This window comes from Schistocerca americana, chromosome 3 (genome assembly GCF_021461395.2).
Source record: "Schistocerca americana isolate TAMUIC-IGC-003095 chromosome 3, iqSchAmer2.1, whole genome shotgun sequence".
NCBI lineage: Eukaryota > Metazoa > Arthropoda > Insecta > Orthoptera > Acrididae > Schistocerca > Schistocerca americana.
The window spans coordinates 402684699-402707755 of record NC_060121.1 but is presented as its reverse complement, the minus strand read 5'-3'; the positions used below and the strand labels follow the sequence as shown (position 1 = coordinate 402707755).

Below are 23057 nucleotides of genomic sequence, written 5' to 3'. Positions count from 1 at the left end.
AATCGGCGGTGGCAGAGCAGTGCATCGACACCGGCCACACTATGCGGTATGAAAATGTCGAAATTCTAGCGTCGACTTCACTGCTTAGGTATTCGATTGTGAACGGGGCAGCTGAATTCGTTACACGAAGAATTTAATTAACAAAGATACCGGTTTCCACCCAGACAAATTATGCAATCCGATGCTTTCTCGAATAAACTCGCAAAGCCATTGGTAGAAGGCAGCTAATAATGACACATCGATATACCAACAAGGATCGAGCGCGTAGCCACAGATTCAGTTTATACATACCGTGTGCCAACGACCAACGTCTCTGGTCCTTGTTTTCTTTCTGTGTTTTAAAGCGACGGGACAGGTACAGTAGCGTATGTAGCTTCAGTGGGGTCAATCTGAAGACGGGTGGAAAGTAGATGGCAGAAATATTAGAAAAAGAAGAAATAAAGTTGGGTAGCAGAGCACCAGAAATTTGATTGAATCCTTGACACTTTCTTGCACACTCTGTCTTTCGCCTTGTGCAAGATAAACTTCCATGCTCGAATCCTGCTCCGGTGCAGAATTTTAATATAATACGAAGTTTTCAAAACAGAGCACACGCCGCTGCATTATGAAAGATCCTTTGTCGACACTGAGGGCTGCCTTTATCTCCGCTGTTGTACGTACTGGCTGCACTCGCTTCCTCCAGCAATGAACTCCACTAAGGGTCATCGTGTGGGACCGGCGATAACTTTCTGACTGCTGCTCCTGAGCGACACGGTTTGTAGTGCGACTCGCCTTCTGAAGTGGGCAAGTTACGCAGCCGATACATGGCTGTTTGGCGCCTGGCACCGTTGCTCTCGATCTGTGCGCTGGCATCCGTTTACGCGTCGCTGGCCTCTCCCAGCCAGCTCCTGCAGGTGTTTATCGATCTCGTGGTGGCTGCTTCAGGGAGTCCACGGTCGAATGGCACCGGCTGCAGCCCGCCGTACCACCGCCACCACGAAGCGGAGAAGACGGAGTACCTTCAGATGTTGAAGGCCTTGTCGAAGGAAGCCAACGTCGTGGATCACGAGGGACGACAGTTCGAGGAACCGCTCGAAGATGACTCAGGGTCTGGCAGCGAGGCGACTGCGACGACTCGTCACGGCAAGTCGTTTATCAACCGGATTCCAAATTTCAAGAAGTGCCCTCCAGGTCAACAGATTGACAGGATAGGAAAATGTCGGAAAGTGATCAGCGACTCGAAAGGTAGGAGCTTCGTTAACAGGAGGATCTGCTTTTGTTAATTCATTTGCTTCTCCATCTGACTGTACAAGATATACACCCAACACTTCTACTTATTTTATTTCGTGAACGATTTATGGTATACAAACGAGGTTTCCGGCAAACATAGCGGACAGAGAGACACGTAACTTTGTCGTAAATATAATATTCTTGTATCTACAGGGACTTGGAAACACGTGTATCCACATTACGTAACGGCTCACCATATTCTTGGTTCATGGTGGGCGGTTCTCTTGCCTATCTAGCAGCTTCCAGGGGCAACAGAAATCAGATTATCAATATTTGATGTAGTTTCTACATCTACATGGATACTCTGTAAATCTCGTTTAAGAGCCTGGCAGAGGGTTCATCGAACCACCTCCACAATTCTCTGTTATTCCAATCTCGTACAGTGCGCGAAAAAAATGAACACCCATATCTTTCCGTACGAGCTCTGATTCCCCTTATTTTATCGTTCCTCCCTATGTAGGTCGGTGTCAACAAAATATTTTCGCATTCGGAGGGGAAAGTTGGTGATTGGAATTTCGTGAGAAGATTCCGTCGCAACGAAAAACGCCTTTCTTTTAATGATGTCCAGGCCAAATTCTGCATCATTTCTGTGACACTCTCTCCCATATTTTGCGATAATACAAAACGTGCTGCCTTTCTTTCAACTTCTTCCATGTTCTCCGTCAGTCCTATCTGGTAAGGAACCCACACCGCGCAGCAGTATCCTAAAAGAGGACGGACAAGCGTAGTATAGGCAGTCTCCTTAGTAGGTCTATTACATTTCCAAAGTGTCCTGACAGTAAAACGCGGTTTTTGGTTAGCCTTCCCCACAACATTTTCTATGTGTTCCTTCCAATTTAAGTTGTTCGTAATTGTAATACCTAGGTATTTAGTTGAATTTACGGCTTTTATATTCGACTGAATTACCGTGTAACCGAAGTTTAACGAGTTCCTTTTAGCACTCATGTGGATGACCTCACACTTTTGTTTATTTAGGACCAACTGCCACTTTTCGCACTATTTAGATATCTTTTCTAAATCGTTTTGCAGTTTCTTTTGATCTTCTGATTACTTTATTAGTAGATAAACGACAGTGTCATCTGCAAACAACGGAAGACGGCTGCTCAGATGGTCTCCCAAATCGTTTATACAGATAAGGAACAGCAAAGGGCCTATAACATTACCTTGGGGAACGCCAGAAATCACTTTTGTTTTACTCGATGACTTTCCGTCAGTTATTACGAACTGTGACTCCTCTGACAGGAAATCACAAATCCAGTCACATAACTGAGACGATAATCCATAAGCACGCAATTTCACTACGAGCCGCTTGTGTGGTGCAGTGTCAAAAGCTTTCCGGAAATCCATAAATACGGAATAGATCTCAAATCCCCTGTCAATAGCACTCAGCACTTCATGTGAATAAAGAGTTAGTTCTTAAATAAATTTAGAAACTTAATATGTTCTCATTATCTGCTAATTAAGAGATATAATTTTATAGCAAAGAATTAACATAGTAAGACAAGTATTACTAATAGTAACTGTCTATACGTCTTGAGGAAACGTAGCACACAACGCGCAAATTACCCAGACTATAGTCGACCACTGTTTGAGAACGAGAGTACTTAGCGACTTTTTCAAACCTTTTTTCTGAACTTCTATCTTACACGCTTAACGTCAAACATTTAATACATTAACCCATCAGACGTTTAATCCATATATTCCTAGAATTTTTTTTGAGTTTTATGATTTTCACGTTTGACATTTACTAGTGACCACAGACAATAGCTGAAACAGTAATTTGTTGTTGTGACTTCTGAAAGGAGCTTTTTTCAGTGACAATGAACCCAAGGGCACATAGGATCGGAAACTACTGTAGAACAGGAACAGCCAAAATAATATATATTGTACTCTAACCAGTGTTTATTATTAGGAATTTGATAATCGGTCGTTATTATTGCAAGTTATGAATTATTAAGTAATCATATTAGGTAGGCAGGCCTTTCGGCCTTCATGGCTTGTTCGGACGGAGTTTAGAGTTTTAGTTTATACATGGGAAGTGGATTCTTTAAGTAATCAGGGGTTTACTATTAGTGATATAATGCTTGTTAATGTTGGTCTTCAAACAAATCGCAAAAGTATCCGGAAAACGTAGGCTGGCTTCGTCGTTATATGCAGCAAGAAGATAGGCATATGTTTCCAAGATAAAATGTATTTCCTCTTGGCCTTGCTTTGTGCGAGGTAGATACAAGATGAAGTATGATTTGTTGTAGGTGGAGCCGCGTGTTAAATTGTAGTGTTCCTTAGGGTATGAGTCCACACACTCAGTGTAGCGTCTAAATGATGAAACCATTTTAAAAACCACTGTAGACTGTCAGTCTTATTATGCAAAGTGTCTTTATTGCACAATGTATATGTTTTAGATTACTGACCACTTTTGGTCTTTGGCCATTACTAAAGGTAATGAGAGCGTAACATTTGAAAGCCTTTCCGCGCCGTCTGGGGACGACCCTTGTTCACACACACACACAAACACACACACACACACACACACACCAATCGAGCATTATATGATACAACGCGTGATCTCGGTAAAAACACTATTAACAGCTGGCTTACTGATCCTTGTAAATATATTAAAGGGTGCAACGTGTCCTTTTGCTTCCTCATACATAAACATATCCAAGAAGGTGGGAAACATGCATCATCAAAACATTATACATAAACACGCTATTTTGCAGGGAATCAAAGTTTATCGAAAGAGAGAGCTACAGGCATGTGATCACAGCATAATCTTAATGAAACTATTGCACACATTACAGCCATTACTAGTGTGATCAAATATTCGTTTCTCTCATACAGAAGTTTAAATAAATAAAAGGGTTTAATAACACCTCGAATCATCTGTGTAGCACTAATCAACAACTGATTTTTCTAGCAATGATTGTAAGTAATTTCGAAGTTCAATGCGCAATATATTTGTTAGGGATTAAAGGAAAGTACGCACTGTTCTGGTTGCATGACGGGAGCTCGCTCTGCCGATAAACTTTCACTCTCTGCAAAATGACTTTTCTGAGCATAGTCTTTGGGTGATGCAAGATTACCGAGTTTTTGTAACAGATATGTTACGTATGCTGAGAGAGACAGAGAAGGACAGAAAGGGAGAGGGGGGAGGGGGGGACAATTGTCAGTCCCCACGCAGCATGGAACAGGTTTCAGATATGACACACACATCACAAACGCTGCAGGTTTCAAATATGACACACACATCACCAGCGCTATGTTAGTAATTTAACAACATTCTAGTATTGCCCTTCTTAAGGACCGGAGGCAGAGGCTGTTTAAGGCAATCGTTATCAAAATTTTAGCATACAACCACTAACAACATATATTTATAATGTTAGTGGGTGCACGCAAAATATTTATAATGAATAATAATTTAACAACAGTTGTAATATACATGCCTAATGATGTTCACCAATGTATCTAACCTTTTAGTGTTCTTTTGGTACTGTATTCACAGAAATTTTCAAAGGGTCAAAAGGATGAAACTGGCCAGTGATGTGAAATATGTACGTTGTGGAATAAAGCCACTTTACATAATAAAACCGGCAGCTTACGGTGGTTTTTAAAATGGGTTCATCCTTTATAAACTTCTAGTGTAACAGAAGGTCCTCATGAAAGCTATTTACTGATGTTTACGTGAAGAGCTTTTGTGGAAAGCAGTAAGCAGTTGAACAGCTTCTTACAACGGCGGAGCCTGACGTTAACGTCTCAATTGACGGTGTTCACAAAACAACAGCCGATTCCAGCGTCATCGCTTTTCAATTTTAGAACATTAATTCGATATTTTTGCGTAGACATTCAACACCATCATCTTTATAGAACTGTACTCAGGTTTTGCAGAACTTTCTAATGACATGAAAAAGAAGTTGCCCTCATAGATACTCGAGTTAAGAGTTTTACACATAAATCGACATTACGAACTTCTCTAGCCACTATCATTTGCCTAAAACCTCGTTTCGAAATCTTGTACCGTTCATGAAATACAACAGGATCACATTTCAGGTCATTCATGCTGTATACGTGTTCAACTGCGTAACTTGTACAACCGGGATGTTTAGTAAACGATTTAGAGTCCAGAAACTAAGTTTCTGGGAAATGGTGTCACAGAAAGGAGGAAGTACTCGTAATTTGCTGCGTTTGTAACTCTTGTATCTCTTTTATCTACCAAGCTACTGAAAGAATTTCGTTTTACCGAACGGTATAACTGTTTATTAGTTTTGGAAATTTCTTGGTAAAAGGAATTCACTGATGTAAGATTTATTAAGGCTTGCAGTAGAATCACAGCAGAAAACACCGAGGTAATTCAGGACACAAGTACCACGACAGTTATTAATAAGAATCTGCAGAAGGTGTTTACCAAAACATGACATAATAATGTGATTTGTTAGTTGTGTGTACCCTGTCTATGAACCAACAAGAACTCAGAAACGTTTGGATATGAAACATATACTTTACTCTATAGGCAGACACTCAAATGTCGTAGAGTTACATGTGAATTTCCTCAAATGTGTAAAACCAATTAATGATGTGAACAAATACCTGACACATGTTGCGCATCACAGAAATTTTGCGGGGAATTCTTATTTCGATAAAATCATCGCACCCTGTTGTCTTTTTCAGGATTTGTTCTAGTTTCGTGGGTTTTTTGCTCTTCCGTGACTTTTACGGCTTATATATGATGGACGCTTACTTCAGCTAAACGAAGATCAAATGTGGTTTTTAAAGTAACCGATTTCTGATCTTCAGAAACTGGCGCTCTTTGTGCATTTATTTATTTAATACAGTTTGACCTTTACCGTACCTGCAGATTACTTACTCGAAGAACAAGGGAAATCCTGTCACGTCGTCACTTACCTTTGTTATTTCGTTCTAAAAGTTTGACCTTCATCGTGACTGTCACGCACGAAACAGTAACAGTGTCTTGTGTTATTTTATTCCTAATCATCCTGTTGCTCCTCTAAGATTCTTCACCGGCCGCAGTGGCCGAGCGGTTCTAGACGCTTCAGTCCGGAACCGCGGACTGCTACGGTCGCAGGTTCGAATCCTGCCTCGGGCATGGATGTGTGTGATGTCCTTACGTTAGTAAGGTTTAAGTAGTTCTAAGTTCTAAGGGACTGATGATCTCAGATGTTAAGTCCCATAGTGCTCAGAGCCATTTGAACCATTTTTTGAGATTCTTCCGGTTTCACGAAGATATCATTGTCACAGAAATAATTGTGTTACTGTAAAAGATGCTTAGCTACTATTGCACATCACTTTTTCTGTACCATATGAAATTTTCTTACAAGTTGTATGTTGAAACTTCCTGGCAGATTAAAATTGTGTGCCGGACCGAGACTTGAACTCGGGACCTTTGCCTTTTGCGGGCAAGTGTTCTACCGCAATATCCTTTCTTTCAGGAGTGCTAGTTCTGCAAGGTTCGCAGGAGAGCTTCTGTAAAGTTTGGAAGGTAGGAGACGAGGTACCGGCAGAAGTAAATCTGTGAGGACGGGGCGTGAGTCGTGCTTGGGTAGCTCAGTTGGTAGAGCACTTGCCCGCGGAAGGCAAAGGTCCCGAGTTCGAGTCTCGGTCCGGCACACACTTTTAATCTGCCAGGAAGTTTCATATCAGCGCACACTCCGCTGCAGAGTGGAAAATCTCATTCTGGAAGTTGTATGTTTTCAGACAGTGTACCCGTTTTTAGCTGCAAGAAAATTTCCTTGCCTTGGATCTGTGTCTCTGCAACACGTACATCCTGCATGTATTGTTCGCCATTTAATTTATTTACCGATGGAATCCTCTCCAATTCTTAGGTAATCCAGGAAATCTTTACGCTGATAATTAATCTCTCTCCTCAGCGTCCTCCCTTTTCTCTTATATCGCAGTCCACGATTTCGCGAAAAAGCGTTCGTCATATCTCGTTTTTACTGTGACTGCTGTGTTAACTTTGCTGCAGTACCAAGAAGTTGTGTAACTATGCAAGAGGAGAGCGCCGAACAGGGGAGCGTATTCACTGCGTTGTGCGTCATGGAGCTTCTGGAGCGGAGGCTCATTTACACGAAACTTGTTTTCCACAATCGATGAACTCCAATGAGGGTCATCAGCAGCTACAGCGATAAGTGTGCCGCGTCTGCTGCTCGGGCTCCACTCGGCACTGCAGTACGTTTTCGGAAGTCACCGCAATCCCTAGATAAAGCATGCTCGCTCGTCGAACGGAGACCTATGCGCTCTGCGTTGTGCTGCTGAGCTTTCTGACGCTGTCATTGGGCGCCCACCTGCGCCAGTCGTCCACAGTTGTCGTCTGGGACCGCGAGGAGTCCGGGCTAGATGGCGCACCTTCGAACGACGCAGAGTCTAGCAGCGAGACTGCGCTCACTGACCTGGTCAGCAGGTCGTTCATAGACATGCCGGGCATCAAGGCGTGTCCGCCTGGTCAGCAGATGGACTGGATAGGCAAGTGCAGGACGGCGATTCGATCCTCCAGAGGTACGGTCTCTCACCCCCAGGAAGAATCTCCTATTTTACTAATTCCTGCTTCGACTAACATCAGATTGTAGGCCTTATTAAACGTTTCCGTGCAGATGGGGCCTAGTCAAAAATGGTTCAAATGGCTCTGAGCACTATGGGACTTAACTTCTGAGGTCATCAGTTCCCTAGAGCTTAGAACTACTTAAACCTAACTAACCTAAAGACATCACACACATCAATGCCCGAGGCAGGATTCGAACCTGCGACCGTAGCGGTCGCGCGGTTCCAGACTCTAGCGCCTAGAACCGCTCGGCCACTTCGGCCTGCTGGGGCCTAGTCAAATGTTTGATAACTTTTGATAGAGCTGTAAACTTTAACTTATAAAGTTAGTTTAGTTTCACACCAGTAAACAACCCCATTCTTTAAAGAATGGAACTCCCATGTACAAAACAGCTTCATGCTTCTGATTACTAATTACCTTACCAATGAGTTAGTATATTAAGTATCTGACGTTAAGCATGTAAGCGAGAAAAATGTTAGAAAAGGTTTGAAATTATATTTAAAGTTTGTTGGAATTCGCTGAGTCCTCTCAGTATAAAACACTGGTTGAGTATAATCCAAGTAACTTGCACTCCTCTTTCAGCAAAAGCTACTTTTCCTCGCATCTCAATGTTTATGACGTCATATCTCCTGCACAGTGTGTCATATGATGATATTATACGATATTCAGTGCTACTTGTGGACACTGTCTGCAAAATTTGTTCCGAATAGAGTTAGTAGTAGAGAAGAAATGTCTCATCCCTGAAGTGTCAGTTTACTGCTTGCGGGCCGAAAATGTAGAGAGTGACAAACGTTTTACCTTTCATCATTTTGTGGTTGGTATCGGCGAGAGGTTTGCAATTATGTGTAAAGGTTGATGGAAGTCAGTAAGCGCTCTCATTCCCATTGCTCAGTAGCTCGGTACGGGCTTTTGTCAAAGCTTCGAGAACATACCTTCACCGAAGAGTCAAGCAGTATATTGCTCCCTCCTAGGTATATCTCGCGAAGAGACCATGAGGATAAAATCAGAGAGATTAGAGCCCACACAGAGGCATACCGACAATCCTTCTTTCCACGAACAATACGAGACTGGAATTGAAGGGAGAACCGATAGAGGTACTCAAGGTACCCTCCGCCACACACCGTCAGTTGGCTTGCGGAGTATGGATGTAGATGTAGATGTAGATATTGGATGAATATAGTCTGGGTAATTGTGCGCTTTGAGTTACGCTGCCTCAGGCCGTATATATAGCTTATAACTGTAATATCTGTCTTACTGTGCTCAACCTCTCATATAAGAGAGCACCTCTTAATGAGTAATTTATGTCAGTATTTTCAATTTTTAAAATCGGTGTATATATATATATATATATATATATATATATATATATATATATATATATATATATATCAAGCGTAGTCCAAGAACGAAACTCGTCTAGCTTGAAGGGGGAAACCAGATGGTGCTGTGGTTGGCCCGCTAGATGGTGCTGCCATAGGTCAAACGGATATCAACATGGTTTTTTTTCTAATAGGAACCCGCACTTTTTATTACATATTCGTGTAGTACGTAAATAAATATGAATGTTTGGTTAGACCACTTTTTTCGCTTTGTGACAGATGGCGCTGTAATAGTCACAAACGTATAAGTGCCTGGTATCACGTAACATTCCGCCAATGCGGACGGTATTAGCTTCGTGATACATTACCCGTGTTAAAATGGACCGTTTACCAGTTGCGGAAAAGGCCGATATCGTGCTGATACATGGCTATTGTGATCAAAGTGCCCAACGGGCGTGTGCTATGTATGCTGCTCGGTATCTTGGACGACATCATCCAAGTGTCCGGACCGTTCGCCGGATAGTTACGTTATTTAAGGAAACAGGAAGTGTGCAGCCACATGTGTAACGTCAACCACGACCTGCAACAAATGATGATGACCAAGTAGTTGTTTTAGCTGCTGTCGCGGCTAATCTGCACATCAGTAGCACACAAATGTTGCGAGAATCGGGAATCCAAAAACGGCGGTGTTGAGAATGCTACATCAACATCGATTGCACCCTACCATATTTCTGTGCACCAGGAACTGCATGGCGACGACTCTGAACGTCGTGTACAGTTCTGCCACTGGGCACAAGAGAAATTACGGAACGATGACAGATATTTTGGACGCGTTCTATTTAGCGACGAAGCGTCATTCACCAACAGCGGTAACGTAAACCGGCATAATATGCACTATTGAGTAACGGAAAATCCACGATGGCTGCGGCAAGTGGAACATCAGCGACCTTGGCGGGTTAATGTATGGTGCGGCATTATGGGAGGAAGGATAATTGGCCCCCATTTTATCGATGACAATCTAAATGGTGTAATGTATGCTGATTTCCTACGTAATGTTCTACCGATGTTACTACAAGATGTTTCACTGCGTGACAGAATGGCGATGTACTTCCAACATGATGGATGTCCGGCACATAGCTCGCGTGCGGTTGCAGCGGAATTGAATAGCATATTTCATGACAGGTGGATTGGTTGTCGAAGCACCATACCATGGCTCGCTCGTTCACCGGTTCTGACGTCCCCGGATTTCTTTCTGTGGGGAAAGCTGAAGGATATTTGCTATCGTGATCCACCGACAACGCCTGACAACATGCGTCAGCGCATTGTCAATGCATGTGCGAAAGTTACGAAAGGCGAACTGCTCGCTGTTGAGAGGAATGTCGTTACACGTATTGTCAAATGCATTGAGGTTGACGGGCATCATTTTCAGCATTTATTGCATTAATGTGCAATTTACAGGTAATAACGCTGTAGCAGCGTGCGTTCTCAGAAATGATAAGTTCACAAAGGTACATGTATCACATTGGAACAACCGAAATAAAATGTTCAAACGTACCTACGTTCTGTACTTTAATTTAAAAAACCTACCTGTTACCAACTGTTCGTCTAAAATTGTGAGCCATGTGTTTGTGACTATTGCAGCGGAATCTATCACAAAGCGAAAAAAGTGGTCCAACTAAAACATTCATATTTCTTTACGTACTACACGAATATGTAATAAAAATGGGGGTTACTATTTAAAAAAACGCAGTTGATATCCGTTTGGCCTATGGCAACACCATCTAGCGGGCCAACCATAGCGCCATCTGGTTTCCCCCTTCAAGCTAGACAGGTTTCGTTCTTTGTAGTTTTTTCGTTTGACGCTTATTTCGTGAGACATTTGGTCCGGTCACTGTCAATGGAGCACCCTGTATACTTGTAATAATGAAAATCGAATTTTTGTTGCCCCTCGAAGCCATTAGATAGGCAACTTGCAACTATGTTTGGGTTCCGACAGTCCATAGTCGGTTAGTAATATAGACTTGCTCACTCAAAGTTAAGTGAGAATGTCAAATATTTCATTATTATATCGACAGTTGTATACTTCCACCGACGTACCTTTGTGGGCCCCAACATCGACTGCAATATTATTCAGTTTTTATATCTAAACGACTGCTTTGCCTGTATATGTGCCCCGCCCTATCTTCTATAAACAACGATATACAGGGTGTTCATTTTAATTGGAGACTTTGAAATATCTCGAAAGCTACACATTGTATAAGGAAAAGTTATAGTTGGATTTGTTTTTCTCGGACATTCACCGATACCACACTCAACCCGCCATCCAACTCGATGCGCGGGTGGTGGGAGGTGGGGGGGCAACTTTGAAATCTTTAAGGGGAACCACCGTTTTCTATTGCATATTACAATTCTTCGACAAAATATACATACTTTTTGTCTGAAGCTTTTTGTTTCGTCACAAATGGCGCTGTAACCGGAGGAACAGCATTGGGCATACAATCATAATTTACGACGCGCTACTCAATGACCCTTGAATATCCCATGGCACGTGGGACTCTGCATCTACGTTGGGAGGGTAGGACAGGCGAGTATTTCATTACTCTCGACTGGAAACCCCCGTTTGCAGCGTTGTATTCTTCCGACATATCGAACAGGGGACTACTTGAAGCGCCATTGTGGCCGTGTAACGAACTATGACGTGTCATAAGAGGCAATACACTGCGACCAGAGCTCACATGTCGTCCTGACGTAGAACGCATAGCGGCTCCTAAACATTTCAATACTTGCGTAATGTTTATTGCCTGCGCATCTACCTATCATGTAGAGAACAGACGTGCAAGTGGACGATGAATGTTACATCCGCAGAAGAAAAAACTGAAAAGATCCTGCCTTACGGAAAATGTAGGAGAAATGTTGAGGCTGCTGTTGGCTTAAACGGCGAGCGTTTTCAGACAAAGCTCGCTCTCGTTCACTCTATTGCAAGGTTGTGAAGGTAACTAACTATGTCTGGTGGCAGTGTACAGACCGGCAAAACGAAACGAAGCAAACATGTTACAGGAGAAGCTAATGAAGTAGCTGTACTAGCGGCAGTGAACCACAACCCACGGATAAGCGTCCGGAAATTAAATAGCGATTCCGGTATGTTCGTATGTAGTATTCTCAAAATACTGCATCGTCATAAGTATCATCCATACAACGTTTTACTGGGTCAAGAATTTCATGGCGCCGATTTCCATAACCGGATAATGTTTTGTGAATGGGTACATCAACAAATGCAAACGACTCCCACATTCTTTGCCGAGGTACCATCTTCCGCTGAGTCTACATTCACCAACCATGGTAGCATTAACATATGGTGTGGCATCATGGGGCACAAATTCATTAATCCATATTTTATCTATAGCACTTTGAATGGACGCAAATATCGAACGTTTTTGGGACAGGAACTACAGATACTACTGCAGGATGTTGCCCTGGAGGTTCGACAAAGTATGTTGTTTCAGCATGACTATTGCTCTGCACACTACGCAATTGAAGTACAGGAGGTATTAGACCGTGTTTACACGGGTCAGTGGATCGGCAGAGGTGGCCCTATTAATTGGTCCACTAGATCGCCAGATCTGACGTCTCCAGATTTCTTCTCTGTGGGGATATTTAAAAGATAAGGTATATAAGGAAATGCCAACAGGCCCTGAAGACATGGTCGATAACATCAGAAACGCCTGTGCTGCCATTCCCGCAGATAAGCTTCTGTCCTGTGTACAGTTATGTTAAAAGCGGATCACTAACTGTATTCAAGCTGGTGGTACTACGTTTGAACAGTTACTGTAATTGGAAAAGTAGAATAACGTTCGCTTCGAGCTACGGACACAGTGGCGCGTCGAGTAGTCCCATATTCGATATGTCAAAGGAATACAAAGTTGCAAATGGGGTTTCTAATTATAAGTTATGAAATACTGTCCTGAGTGCCATTGGATATTCAAGGGTCATTGAGTAGTATGTCGTATACAGCGATTGTGTGCCCATTTCCCGATTACAGTACCATCTGTGGCGAAACGAAGAAAGTGCTTCATATAAAATGTAAGCAGATTTTGCCGTAGAATCGTAATCTGCAATAAAAAAGTTGGTTCCCACTGAAGATTTGAAAGTTGCCTTCCGCCAACCACGCACTGGGTGGGGTAGAGGTCGACTGTGATATCACTGGATGTCCACCTCCGAGAGAAACAAACTGTAATTATAACTTTTTTTGATTCGGTGTGTTCCGCCATGATCATTCTCAAACTTTATTCCATTATTGGAATTTCCGCTTAACAGAAAGAATACAAATTTAAGAGACATGCAACGTGCTGATCGTTTTATTTTGTTCAGCTTTAAGATTTTTGCTGTCATTTAAAGTTTAGTTCCATTCAGATTCTATTTTCTTCTGTTTTCAAATTTTTGTTGTCATCTAAAATTTAGTTTCATTCAAATTCAAAATATAAGTAGTTACTTGATTACCTGTAACATGTCAGTGGGATGGAGAAATGACCTAAACGATGTTTTAGGAAATTTGTGCCCTGCACTCGTTACAAGATTCTAGAAGAAGGGTGAGGATATTCATTTTAATATACGGGAAAATAATTGCAAATCACACTTTTAGTAGTTCAGTAGCAGAGCACATGATGTTGTAAGTAGGCTGTTTAGGTTTTTATATTGGTAACACCACGTAGCGCTCTGTATGAAAATCACTGGTTGTGCTGTGGGCAGTCTGTGGCTGATTGGCATTGTTGTAATATTCGCCATTGTAGTGTTGGGCAGTTGGTTGTTAACAGCTCGTAGCGTTGCGCAGTTGGAGGTGAGCCGCCAGCCGTGGTGGATGTGGGAAGAGAGATGGCGGCGCGCCCGGGTTCCCGGGTTCTATTCCCGGCGGGTTCAGGGATTTTCTCTGCCTCGTGATGACTGGGCGTTGTGTGATGTCCTTAGGTTACTTAGGTTTAAGTAGTTCTAAGTTCTAGGGGACTGATGACCATAGATGTTAAGTCCCATAGTGCTCAGAGCCATTTGCACCATTTTTTAGAGATGGCGGAATTTTGAGAGCGGACGATCTGGACGTGTGTCCATCAGAAAGATAAAATTTGTAATATTGGATATCATGGACTGATATATATATTATGACTTTTGAACACTATTAAGGTAAATACATTGTTTCTTCCCTATCAAAATCATTCATTTGCTAACTATGCCTATCAGTAGTTAGTGCCTTCAGTAGTTTGAATCTTTTATTTAGCTGGCAGTAGTGGCGCTCGCTGTATTGCAGTAGTTCGAGTAACGAAGATTTTTGTGGGGTAAGTGATTTGTGAAACGTATACGTTAATGTTAGTCAGGGCCTTTCTCTTGTAGGGATTATTGAAAGTCAGATTGCGTTGCGCTAAAAATATTGGCTGTCAGTTTAGTGTTGATCAGAATAGGTAAAGAGCGAAATGTCTGAGTACGTTCAGTTATGCTCAGCTGTTTAAAAATCAAAGAATGTAAGAGGTTTATCAGCACAGTAATTTATTAATTTTTCTAAGGTGACGTTTCATAATGTGCTTCATGTACGCACTTAATGCAGAAACGAATCGCGTTCGTGTCCTACAGTGCTTAGTCACATTAATATGACAACTTGTCAAAAGCCTGAAAAATCACCTTTTGAATCGCGGACCGCTGCGAGACGTAGAGGGAGAGAGTCACTTAGGTTCTGGAAGGTACCGACAGGGATGCAGAGCCATGCCTACTCCAATGTCGTGGCCAGCTCTTTTAGGTTTCTCGTATGAGAAGAGCCCGATCGAGGTGGCTCCTAAAGGTCTCCATGGGGTTAAAGTACGGTGGCCAGGGAAGTACGGTGAACTCACCCTAGTACTCTTCGAACCATGGACGTATTGTATTGTATTGTTGTATTTAAAAATACCGTTACTAGTTTCTATTTTACAAAATTCATCTTCAGACGGCTTACATAATTTTATGTTCAAAACCCTTGTTACGTTGTATTACAGGTATTTTGCCATCAAATGACTGCCTGGAATATTTGTTTTGAACCTATTTCGCGAGTGAATAACATTCATGTTGTCTTTAAGGTGTACTTCGTCGTACCAGTGGTCGTATTATTGTTACGTACTTTCTGGAAATTGCACATAATGACTATCATGGTACGAACAAAACTTTCGTTAATTCCTATTTTGGACTGCACTGTGAACTGAACGCTAAGGATCCGTACCCAAAGACCGGAAAGTTGCACAGGTCACACCAATATTCAAGAAAGTTATTACGAGTAATTCACTAAATTACAGGCCCATATAGTTAACGTCGATATGCAGCAGGAGTTTGGAACATATGTTCTGTTTGAACATTATGAATTACCTCGAAGAAAACGGTTTATTGACACACAGTCAACATGGGGTTGGAAAACATTCCTGTGAAACGCAATTACATCTTTATTCACATAAAGTGTTGAGTGCTATTGGCAAGGGAATGCAGATCGATTCCATATTTCTGGATTCCCGGAAGGCTTTTGACACGGTACCACATAAGCGGCTCGTAGTGAAATTGCGTGCTTATGGAATATCGTCTCAGTTATATGACTGGATTTGTGATTTCCTGTCAGAGAGGTCACAGTTCGTTGTAACTGACGGAAAGTCATCGACTAAAACAGAAGTGATTTATGGAGTTCTCCAAGGTAGTGTTATAGGCCCTTTGCTGTTCCTTATCTATATAAAAGATTTGGGAGACGATCTGGGCAGCCGTCTTCGGTTGTTTGCAGATGACGCTGTGGTTTATCGAATAATAAAGTCATCAGAAGATCAAAACAAACTGAAAAACGATTTAGAAAAGATATCTGAATGGTGCGAAAAGTGGCAGTTGACCCTAAATAACGAAAAGTGTGAGATCATTAACATGAGTGCTGAAAGGAATTCGTAAAAACTTCGGTTACACGATAAATCAGTCAAATCTAAAAGCCGTAAATTCAACTAAATACCTAGGTATTACAATTACGAACAACTTAAATTGGAAAGAACACACAGAAAATGTTGTGCGGAAGGCTAACCAAAGACTGCGTTTTATAGGCAGGCCACTTAGAAAATGTAACAGACCTACTAAGTAGACTGCCTTCATTGTGCTTGTCCGTCCTCCTTTAGAATACTGCTGAGTGGTGTGGGATCCTTATCAGGTAGGACTCACGGAGTACATCGAAGAAGTTCAAAGAAAGGCAGCAGGTTTTGTATTATTGCGAAATATGGGAGAGAGTGTCACAGAAATGATACAGGATTTGGGCTGGAAATCATTAAAAGAAAGGCGTTTCTCGTTGCGACGGAATTTTCTCAGGAAATTCCAATCACCAACTTTCCTCTCCGAATGCGAAAATATTTTGTGGATACCGACCTACATAGGGAGAAACGATCACCACGATAAAATAGGGGAAATCAGAACTCGTACGGAAAGATATAGGTGTTCGTTCCTTCCGCGCGCTATACGAGATTGGAATAATAGAGAATTGTGAAGGTGGTTCGATGAACCCTCTGCCGGGCACTTAAATGTGATTTGCAAAGTATCCATGTAGATGTAGACGTAGCTGCACGTCAATGATTGGGTCACCAACGTTTGGATCTCGTGCATACTTCCGTCTTTCACCAGCTTCTTTTATTTGTGTGTGGGGTGTAGTGGTGATTTATTCGCACTGACTTGATAGTCTGATGTCATAAATAATGATGAACGATAACTGATCTGCTGAAAATGCAGCCGTTTACTCACATCTGCGCTAACACTTTCATGAATGTCCGCTGACGAGTGTGTTGAAAGCGCCTTTCCCTGTTTATTAAGGCTGTGCTTTATCTACATTGCCACCCGTTCAGACCGCACTTGTTTTCTCCATCGGTGAACCACAAGCAAGGTCACCACCGATAAGGTGGCTGTCGCTCGGCAGACGTTCTCGACACAGTAGTTTGCTCGGGGAAGTAAGTAGTCACAATTCGCGTTCAACACATGCAGCACCCACGCGTATCGGTGGCGTGTATGATTTGTCTTCTTGCGCTGGTTCCCCAGACGCTGACGTCACCGGACCAGCTTCTCCACATATTCATCAGCGTGGTGGAGGCGGTCTCAGGTAGGCCGCGATCGAATGGCACCGGCTGCAACTCTCCGCGTAATGAGTCCGACGACGCGCTTATGGAAGAGTTCCTCGAGCTCGTAAGAAACGTCTCGGAGGTGGCGGTCGTTCTCGATGACGAAGGACGCCGACCACGTCAGGAGCCTCCGAATACTGCAGATTCCGGAAATGAAACGGAATCTGGCCTTCTGGATAGGTCGCTGGTAAACGCGACACCGACGCTGAAGACATGTCCTCCTGGTCAGCAACGCGACCGGCTGGGCAAGTGCAGGACCGCGATACCTTCCGCTAAAGGTAACTTGTAGCTCTTCAACACGTGAGTTCTAGTTCCTTCTTGGCGGTTCCCAGTACATAATTGCTGCACACGGAGCGGATATTCCGGAAATCCACGTTTCACGCCATCCCATTCAGTGTCTTCCACTTGGCCCGGCTGGAATAGGGTGAGCGGCGTGCTGTTTGGTGATGACGCTATAAGGGGCAGGAAAGTGTCGTCTTTGGTTGACTGTAGGAGGATACAGTGTGGCTGGGAAGGAATTTCGATTTGGTGTAATGAATGGGAGCTTGTTCTAAAAGTGGAAAAATGTAAGCTAATGTAGATATAGGGTGGCGCACGAAATGTGTTACCATTTCGTTTTTGAATACAAACTTTATTGTCAATACAATCTAAAAGGAACATATACTACAATGAAGAGACGTCCTTGGAGATTTGTTCTAACTCAGCACATGCTCAATATGTCCACCATTTCATTTCCTAACTTCCTTCAAACGAACACTGAAGTTAGTGATTACCCTACGGCACAAGTCTTCCGTAATTTCACTGCAAGCTTGAAGAATAAATCTCCTGAGCTCCAGTAAATCACGTGGACGTTTCGGGAAATTTTTTTCCTTTAGGTACTCCCAAAGAAAAAAGTCACGGGGATTGAGGTCTGGACTATTAGGGGGGGGGGGGGGGCAATTTTGTCCGTCATTGAAGCGACCTAGAAACTTGAGTGAAATGATACGCTTGTCGAAATGCTTGTGTAAAAACCCCAACACAGTGTTTACTGTATGTGGCCTTGCTCCATCTTGCATGAACCACTGCGTGTTGAAGGGCAAGGCAGTAGCAAGAAGCTGTGGAATGAAGCTACTTCGAAGCATGCTCAAATAACGCTCGCTGTTCACAGTTTCTTCAAAGAAAAAGGGTCCAATAAGTCCGTGACTGGAAATTGCTGCCCACGCTGTAATCCTCGGAGCGTAATGTTGTCGTTCATGAAGCACTTGTGGGTTTCAGTGGCCCAAAAGTGTACATTTTGTTGTTAACCACACCGTCTAAATGAAAATGCGCCTCGTCTGAAAACCAAACGCTGTTGAGAGTTTCTTCCCTATCCTCCGCCCACTGAACAGTAGTCTCTGCTGCTTGTGTTCTTCAGTGAGCTTCTGTGCACAGGTCATCTTGTATGGGTACATATGGAGGTCACTTTTAAGAATGCGTTGAACGGAGCGTCTGGATATTCCCAGTTGCACTGCTGCCTTTCTACACGATTTCCCGGGACTTCTCTGTACAGCAACTCGTACCGCTTCAATATTCTCCGGTGAACAAACAGGCTTAGGCCGAGGTCGCTTCGCTTCCAATACTGTTCCTTCCTGTACAAATTTATCGTACAACCTGTGGATGGTCTTCTTGCAAGGGACCCATCGTGTGTTAAACTGTTGTCGAAAACGCCTCTGAGCCACAACAAGGTTTTTCGTTTCATGATAAAGTAACACAATTGCCGATCGTTGCTATGTCGTCAGTCTTCCATTGCCAGCCATTGCTGCTTACTAGTCTCCTAGCGGCAGTATCATGAATTACACGTCATTTCGTAACTCATTTGTTTTTCCAAGCCCTGATGGTGCTGCTGTAGAGATCCCAGCGGGATATCTAATGTGAGTCGTAAATTGTGAAAGAAACAATCGGTAACACATTTCGTGCGCCACCCTATAGTAGAAAAAACAATCGTATAATATTCGAATACTCTATTCGTGATATGCTGCTTGAAACAGTATAGTCTAGGCGTAATGTTGCAAAGCGGCATAAAAGCGATCTTGTACGGGACGCTTATACGACCCACTGTTGAGTACTGCTCGAATGTTTGGGATTCCCATCAGATCCTATTAAGGAAAGACATCGAAGCAAGTCAGAGGCGCGGTAGGATCGATCAATACGCGAGTATTATTGAATTGCCACTTGAACTCAAGTGGTAAGCCTTGGGGGAGGGGGAGAGGGGGAGGAGGAAAAGCACTCGCCTACTTCATATGAAAATAAAAATGACATTAGCGCAGAAGCAATCCTTATGAAAATGAAAACTAACGAAAATATTAAAATCTTAGTGCACTAGAATAGAAAATGTAGAGATTTCAAAATAACTCACAAATTATAAAACGTGACATTCCATAAGCGGTAGAAAATCAGCGTCAACAATTTCGTGACACTGTAGTTTGATACATCCGGGAACAAAGATCTTCAGTAATTATCATATTGGTGTGCATTTCAGAGGGATTAGAAAACCAAAGCAGAAGAAAATTGCTGACAATCGGCCAACAGTCTTTGGAATGCATGAGACTAAACGTCCAGATTAATAATAGTAAATTGCATATTAGAACTCTCTTTGTCTTTAGCAGCCGACCGTGGTGGCCGAGCGGTTCTAGGCGCTTCAGTCCGGAACCGTGCGACTTCTACGGTCGCAGGTTCGAAGCCTGCCTCGGGCATGGATGCGTGTGATGTCCTTAGGTTCATCTACATATACATCTACATTTATACTCCGCAAGCCACCCAACGGTGTGTGGCGGAGGGCACTTTACGTGCCACTCTCATTACCTCCATTTCCTGTTCCAGTCGCGTGTGGTTCGCGGGAAGAACGACTGTCTGAAAGCCTCCGTACGCGCTCTAATCTCTCGAATTTTACATTCGTGATCTCCTCGGGAGTTATAAGTAGGGGGAAGCAATATATTCGATACCTCATCCAGAAACGCACCCTCTCGAAACCTGGCGAGCAAGCTACACCGCGATGCAGAGCGCAGTTAGGTTTAAGTAGTTCTAAGTTGTAGGGGACTGATGACCTCAGATGTTAAGTCCCATAGTGCTCAGAGCCATTTGAACCATTTTTGTCTCTAGCGCGATTCAAACAGATTAAGAAGATGGAAATGTTGGAAGCGTATGGAGAAAGTTGACGTTAGCGATTAAATTTAAAGTGACGTGAATAGTGTTAACTTTTACGCGTAAATCAGGAAAAATAAATTAAGAACAATGAAATGCATGTTTGTGTGTGGGATTCCGCGGACAGTCAGTCAACGTGAAAGGTTGCGGGGTGTAGAAGGTCGTCATATTGTAGTAGATCTGTCACCGACGCTTCGGCCCCTGTTGCAAAGACCGTCCTGTGGTTCTGCTGGTGTACTGTGCCGACGATGGTCCGCTCGTATCTAGTCGCAACCCCTCTATTGGCGATGGTATTACTTCACAATTTACAAAAAAGATACTATTGCTCTGCTGTGGTAGAAGGAGTGGGAAGTTTTACCGTAATTGGTCTTTCTGGAGTGGAAGTAGCGTCGATCTGCTGTTATTTGTTGCCCTTGTAGTGTTAGTCATGTCGGATAACCGTGCACGGAACGTCGGTGACAGATATCTTACTGTGGCATGCGAATCTAAGCCCAGAATAGTTTCACAGTAAATGAAATATATGTTTCCCTCTGTGGCAATAAAAAAGTATTCGTAGGTTAAGTTAAAAAAATTATTGAAATTAAACTTGTAAGAAGTCATACAGATAATCGTCATTTACACACGAGGAAAAAAAATTATTTCTGCTCTGCTTTCTGCTCTGTTTTCTCTGAACTATATGTTTTTTTTTTTTGTGGCAATAAAAAAGTATTCGTAGGTTAGGATAAATCAATTTACTGAAATTAAACTTGTAATAAGTCATACAGATAATCGTAATTTACACACAAGGAAAAAAAAATTATTTGTGCTATGCTTTTTGAAAATAGCTGCTACACATCTTATCTTCATTTTGAAACGAACAAAGTAAATTCGTCTTCAGTTTGAAGGATGACGTGAACACCTCAGTGTGTAGCTATTCAGGTTTTTCAACGCTCAATGACACTCTCTCGTGAGTGAAGAAAACCTGTAACCATTCGTGACGCCCTTCTTCATGTAGTTCAGAGCCCCCGTGGGCGGTTTGTCTTGACAAGCGCTATTATGTATCGAGTGCAGTAAAACGCATATGGTTTCTTCGAATTATCGAGTTTTTTTTTCAGGAGATCGCACTACTATTTCGATTTATCGAGGTTTACTTGCCACTATATTTCGTATGTCTTACTAACAATGTCAGTGCAATTTATGTTTTAAACTTCCCAGAAAATGTAGAAAAGATAGATTGGTGCTTTCAAAGGACAAGCAACCCAGTAAGTTTAGACTGACTGTGTTTGTATACCGGGAGGCCGATAAATAACAGTGACAATAATAGTAATTATTATAGTTATTATTGTAGTAATAATAATAATGACCATTATCAACATCTTCACTTCATGGAGTAGGCTGCACAGCCTGTTTCGCAATCCAGACATCTTCTCCTTGGACAACCAGCACCACTACCCAGTGGGCTTGTAGTGCATGTCGATACTACCCAGACGGTCTTGCTGTATTCCTTCAAAATGGTTACACCAATGGATTTTGCGTTGTTTAATTTTGTTTTCGATATCGACAATCTGTCGTTCTTGTCTGATTTATGTGTTCCTGTGTAATAACAGTAGTAGTAGTAGAAAACTTGAAGGAATGCAGTAGTTGACCGTCTTAATGACAAACACTGCTCTACATATGAGTCTCATTCACATAAATGTAACGTTATTTACGAAGGCTAACCTGAACGCAAACTTCGTTGAACTGTAAACAAATTAACGAAAGAGTACAAACAAGTTTATTAGAAAAAAGTTGTACTAGAACTCCGTATTACTTCTCTACACAATCACCATTCATACAAACGGATTATTATACCTCTTAACAGGCTGACAAATTCCCTTTGCTTAATATACTATCCATCGAGGTTGGTGAACCCGGCAGAGCATTTTGAAATTCTTGACCGGATTCAAAGGCTTGGGAGGAAAGATGTTTAGATTACATCAGATGATTTTCGTACAATAGATCCATAATGAGGACATTCTTAAGGACGTTGAACACGCCAGAAAAAACAAGAACATACAGTACAGACTTACAAAGGAAAAGATATATGCTAAATAAATGGAAATGTCTTGTGTCTAGGGCCTCCCGTCGGGTAGACCGTTCGCCGGGTGCAAGTCTTTCGATTTGACGCCAGTTTAGCGACTTACTCGTCGGTGGTGATGAAATGATGATGATTAGGACAACACAACACCCAGTCCCTGAGCGGAGAAAATCTCCGACCCAGAGGGGAATCGAGCCGGGGCTCTTGGGATTGACATTCTGTCGCGCTGACCACTCACTTACCGGTGGCGGACAAGATATGTGCTACATAACTTCCACAGACAGGAAGTGAAAGGGCACTCGTGGCTATGGAGTAAGTAAAAAATGAAAGTTAAGGACAAATTAGTCACAAAACGAGGAAATGTTGAAATACACTGAGGTGCATATTGTAATTCTTACGCTGTAATAACGATGGATTCTCAAAGAGAAAAGTCAGCATACAATATTTATTTACATACATCGCATTACTGCAGGGAAATCGCACTTAAGTCAGATTTTACGTGTACTCACATTATTTGATATTATTGGTGATGGATATACAGCAGTCGCCTCTTCCAAGAAGTTCGC

General features: G+C 42.5%; 1 protein-coding gene and 1 non-coding gene across 6 annotated transcripts in view; both read left to right on the top strand.

Moving 5' to 3' along the window:
- Nucleotides 1-763: 763 nt before the first annotated feature.
- The window catches only part of LOC124607176, a 42014-nt gene continuing 19720 nt past the window's right edge, over nucleotides 764-23057 (top strand). The window contains exon 1 of one of the 5 annotated variants that reach the window (XM_047139389.1): nucleotides 764-1224. In XM_047139389.1, the coding sequence (XP_046995345.1) occupies nucleotides 1196-1224 (29 nt within the window). In that variant the 5' untranslated portion in view covers nucleotides 764-1195. Of the gene's footprint in view, nucleotides 1225-7389; nucleotides 7780-17074; nucleotides 17555-22668; nucleotides 22804-23057 lie in introns of those variants that run through there. The other 4 variants (XM_047139392.1, XM_047139388.1, XM_047139393.1 and 1 more) reach the window with 4 other exon arrangements.
- On the top strand, nucleotides 6817-6891 carry Trnap-cgg. The gene has a single exon. It is a non-coding gene; the product is annotated as a tRNA-Pro (tRNA).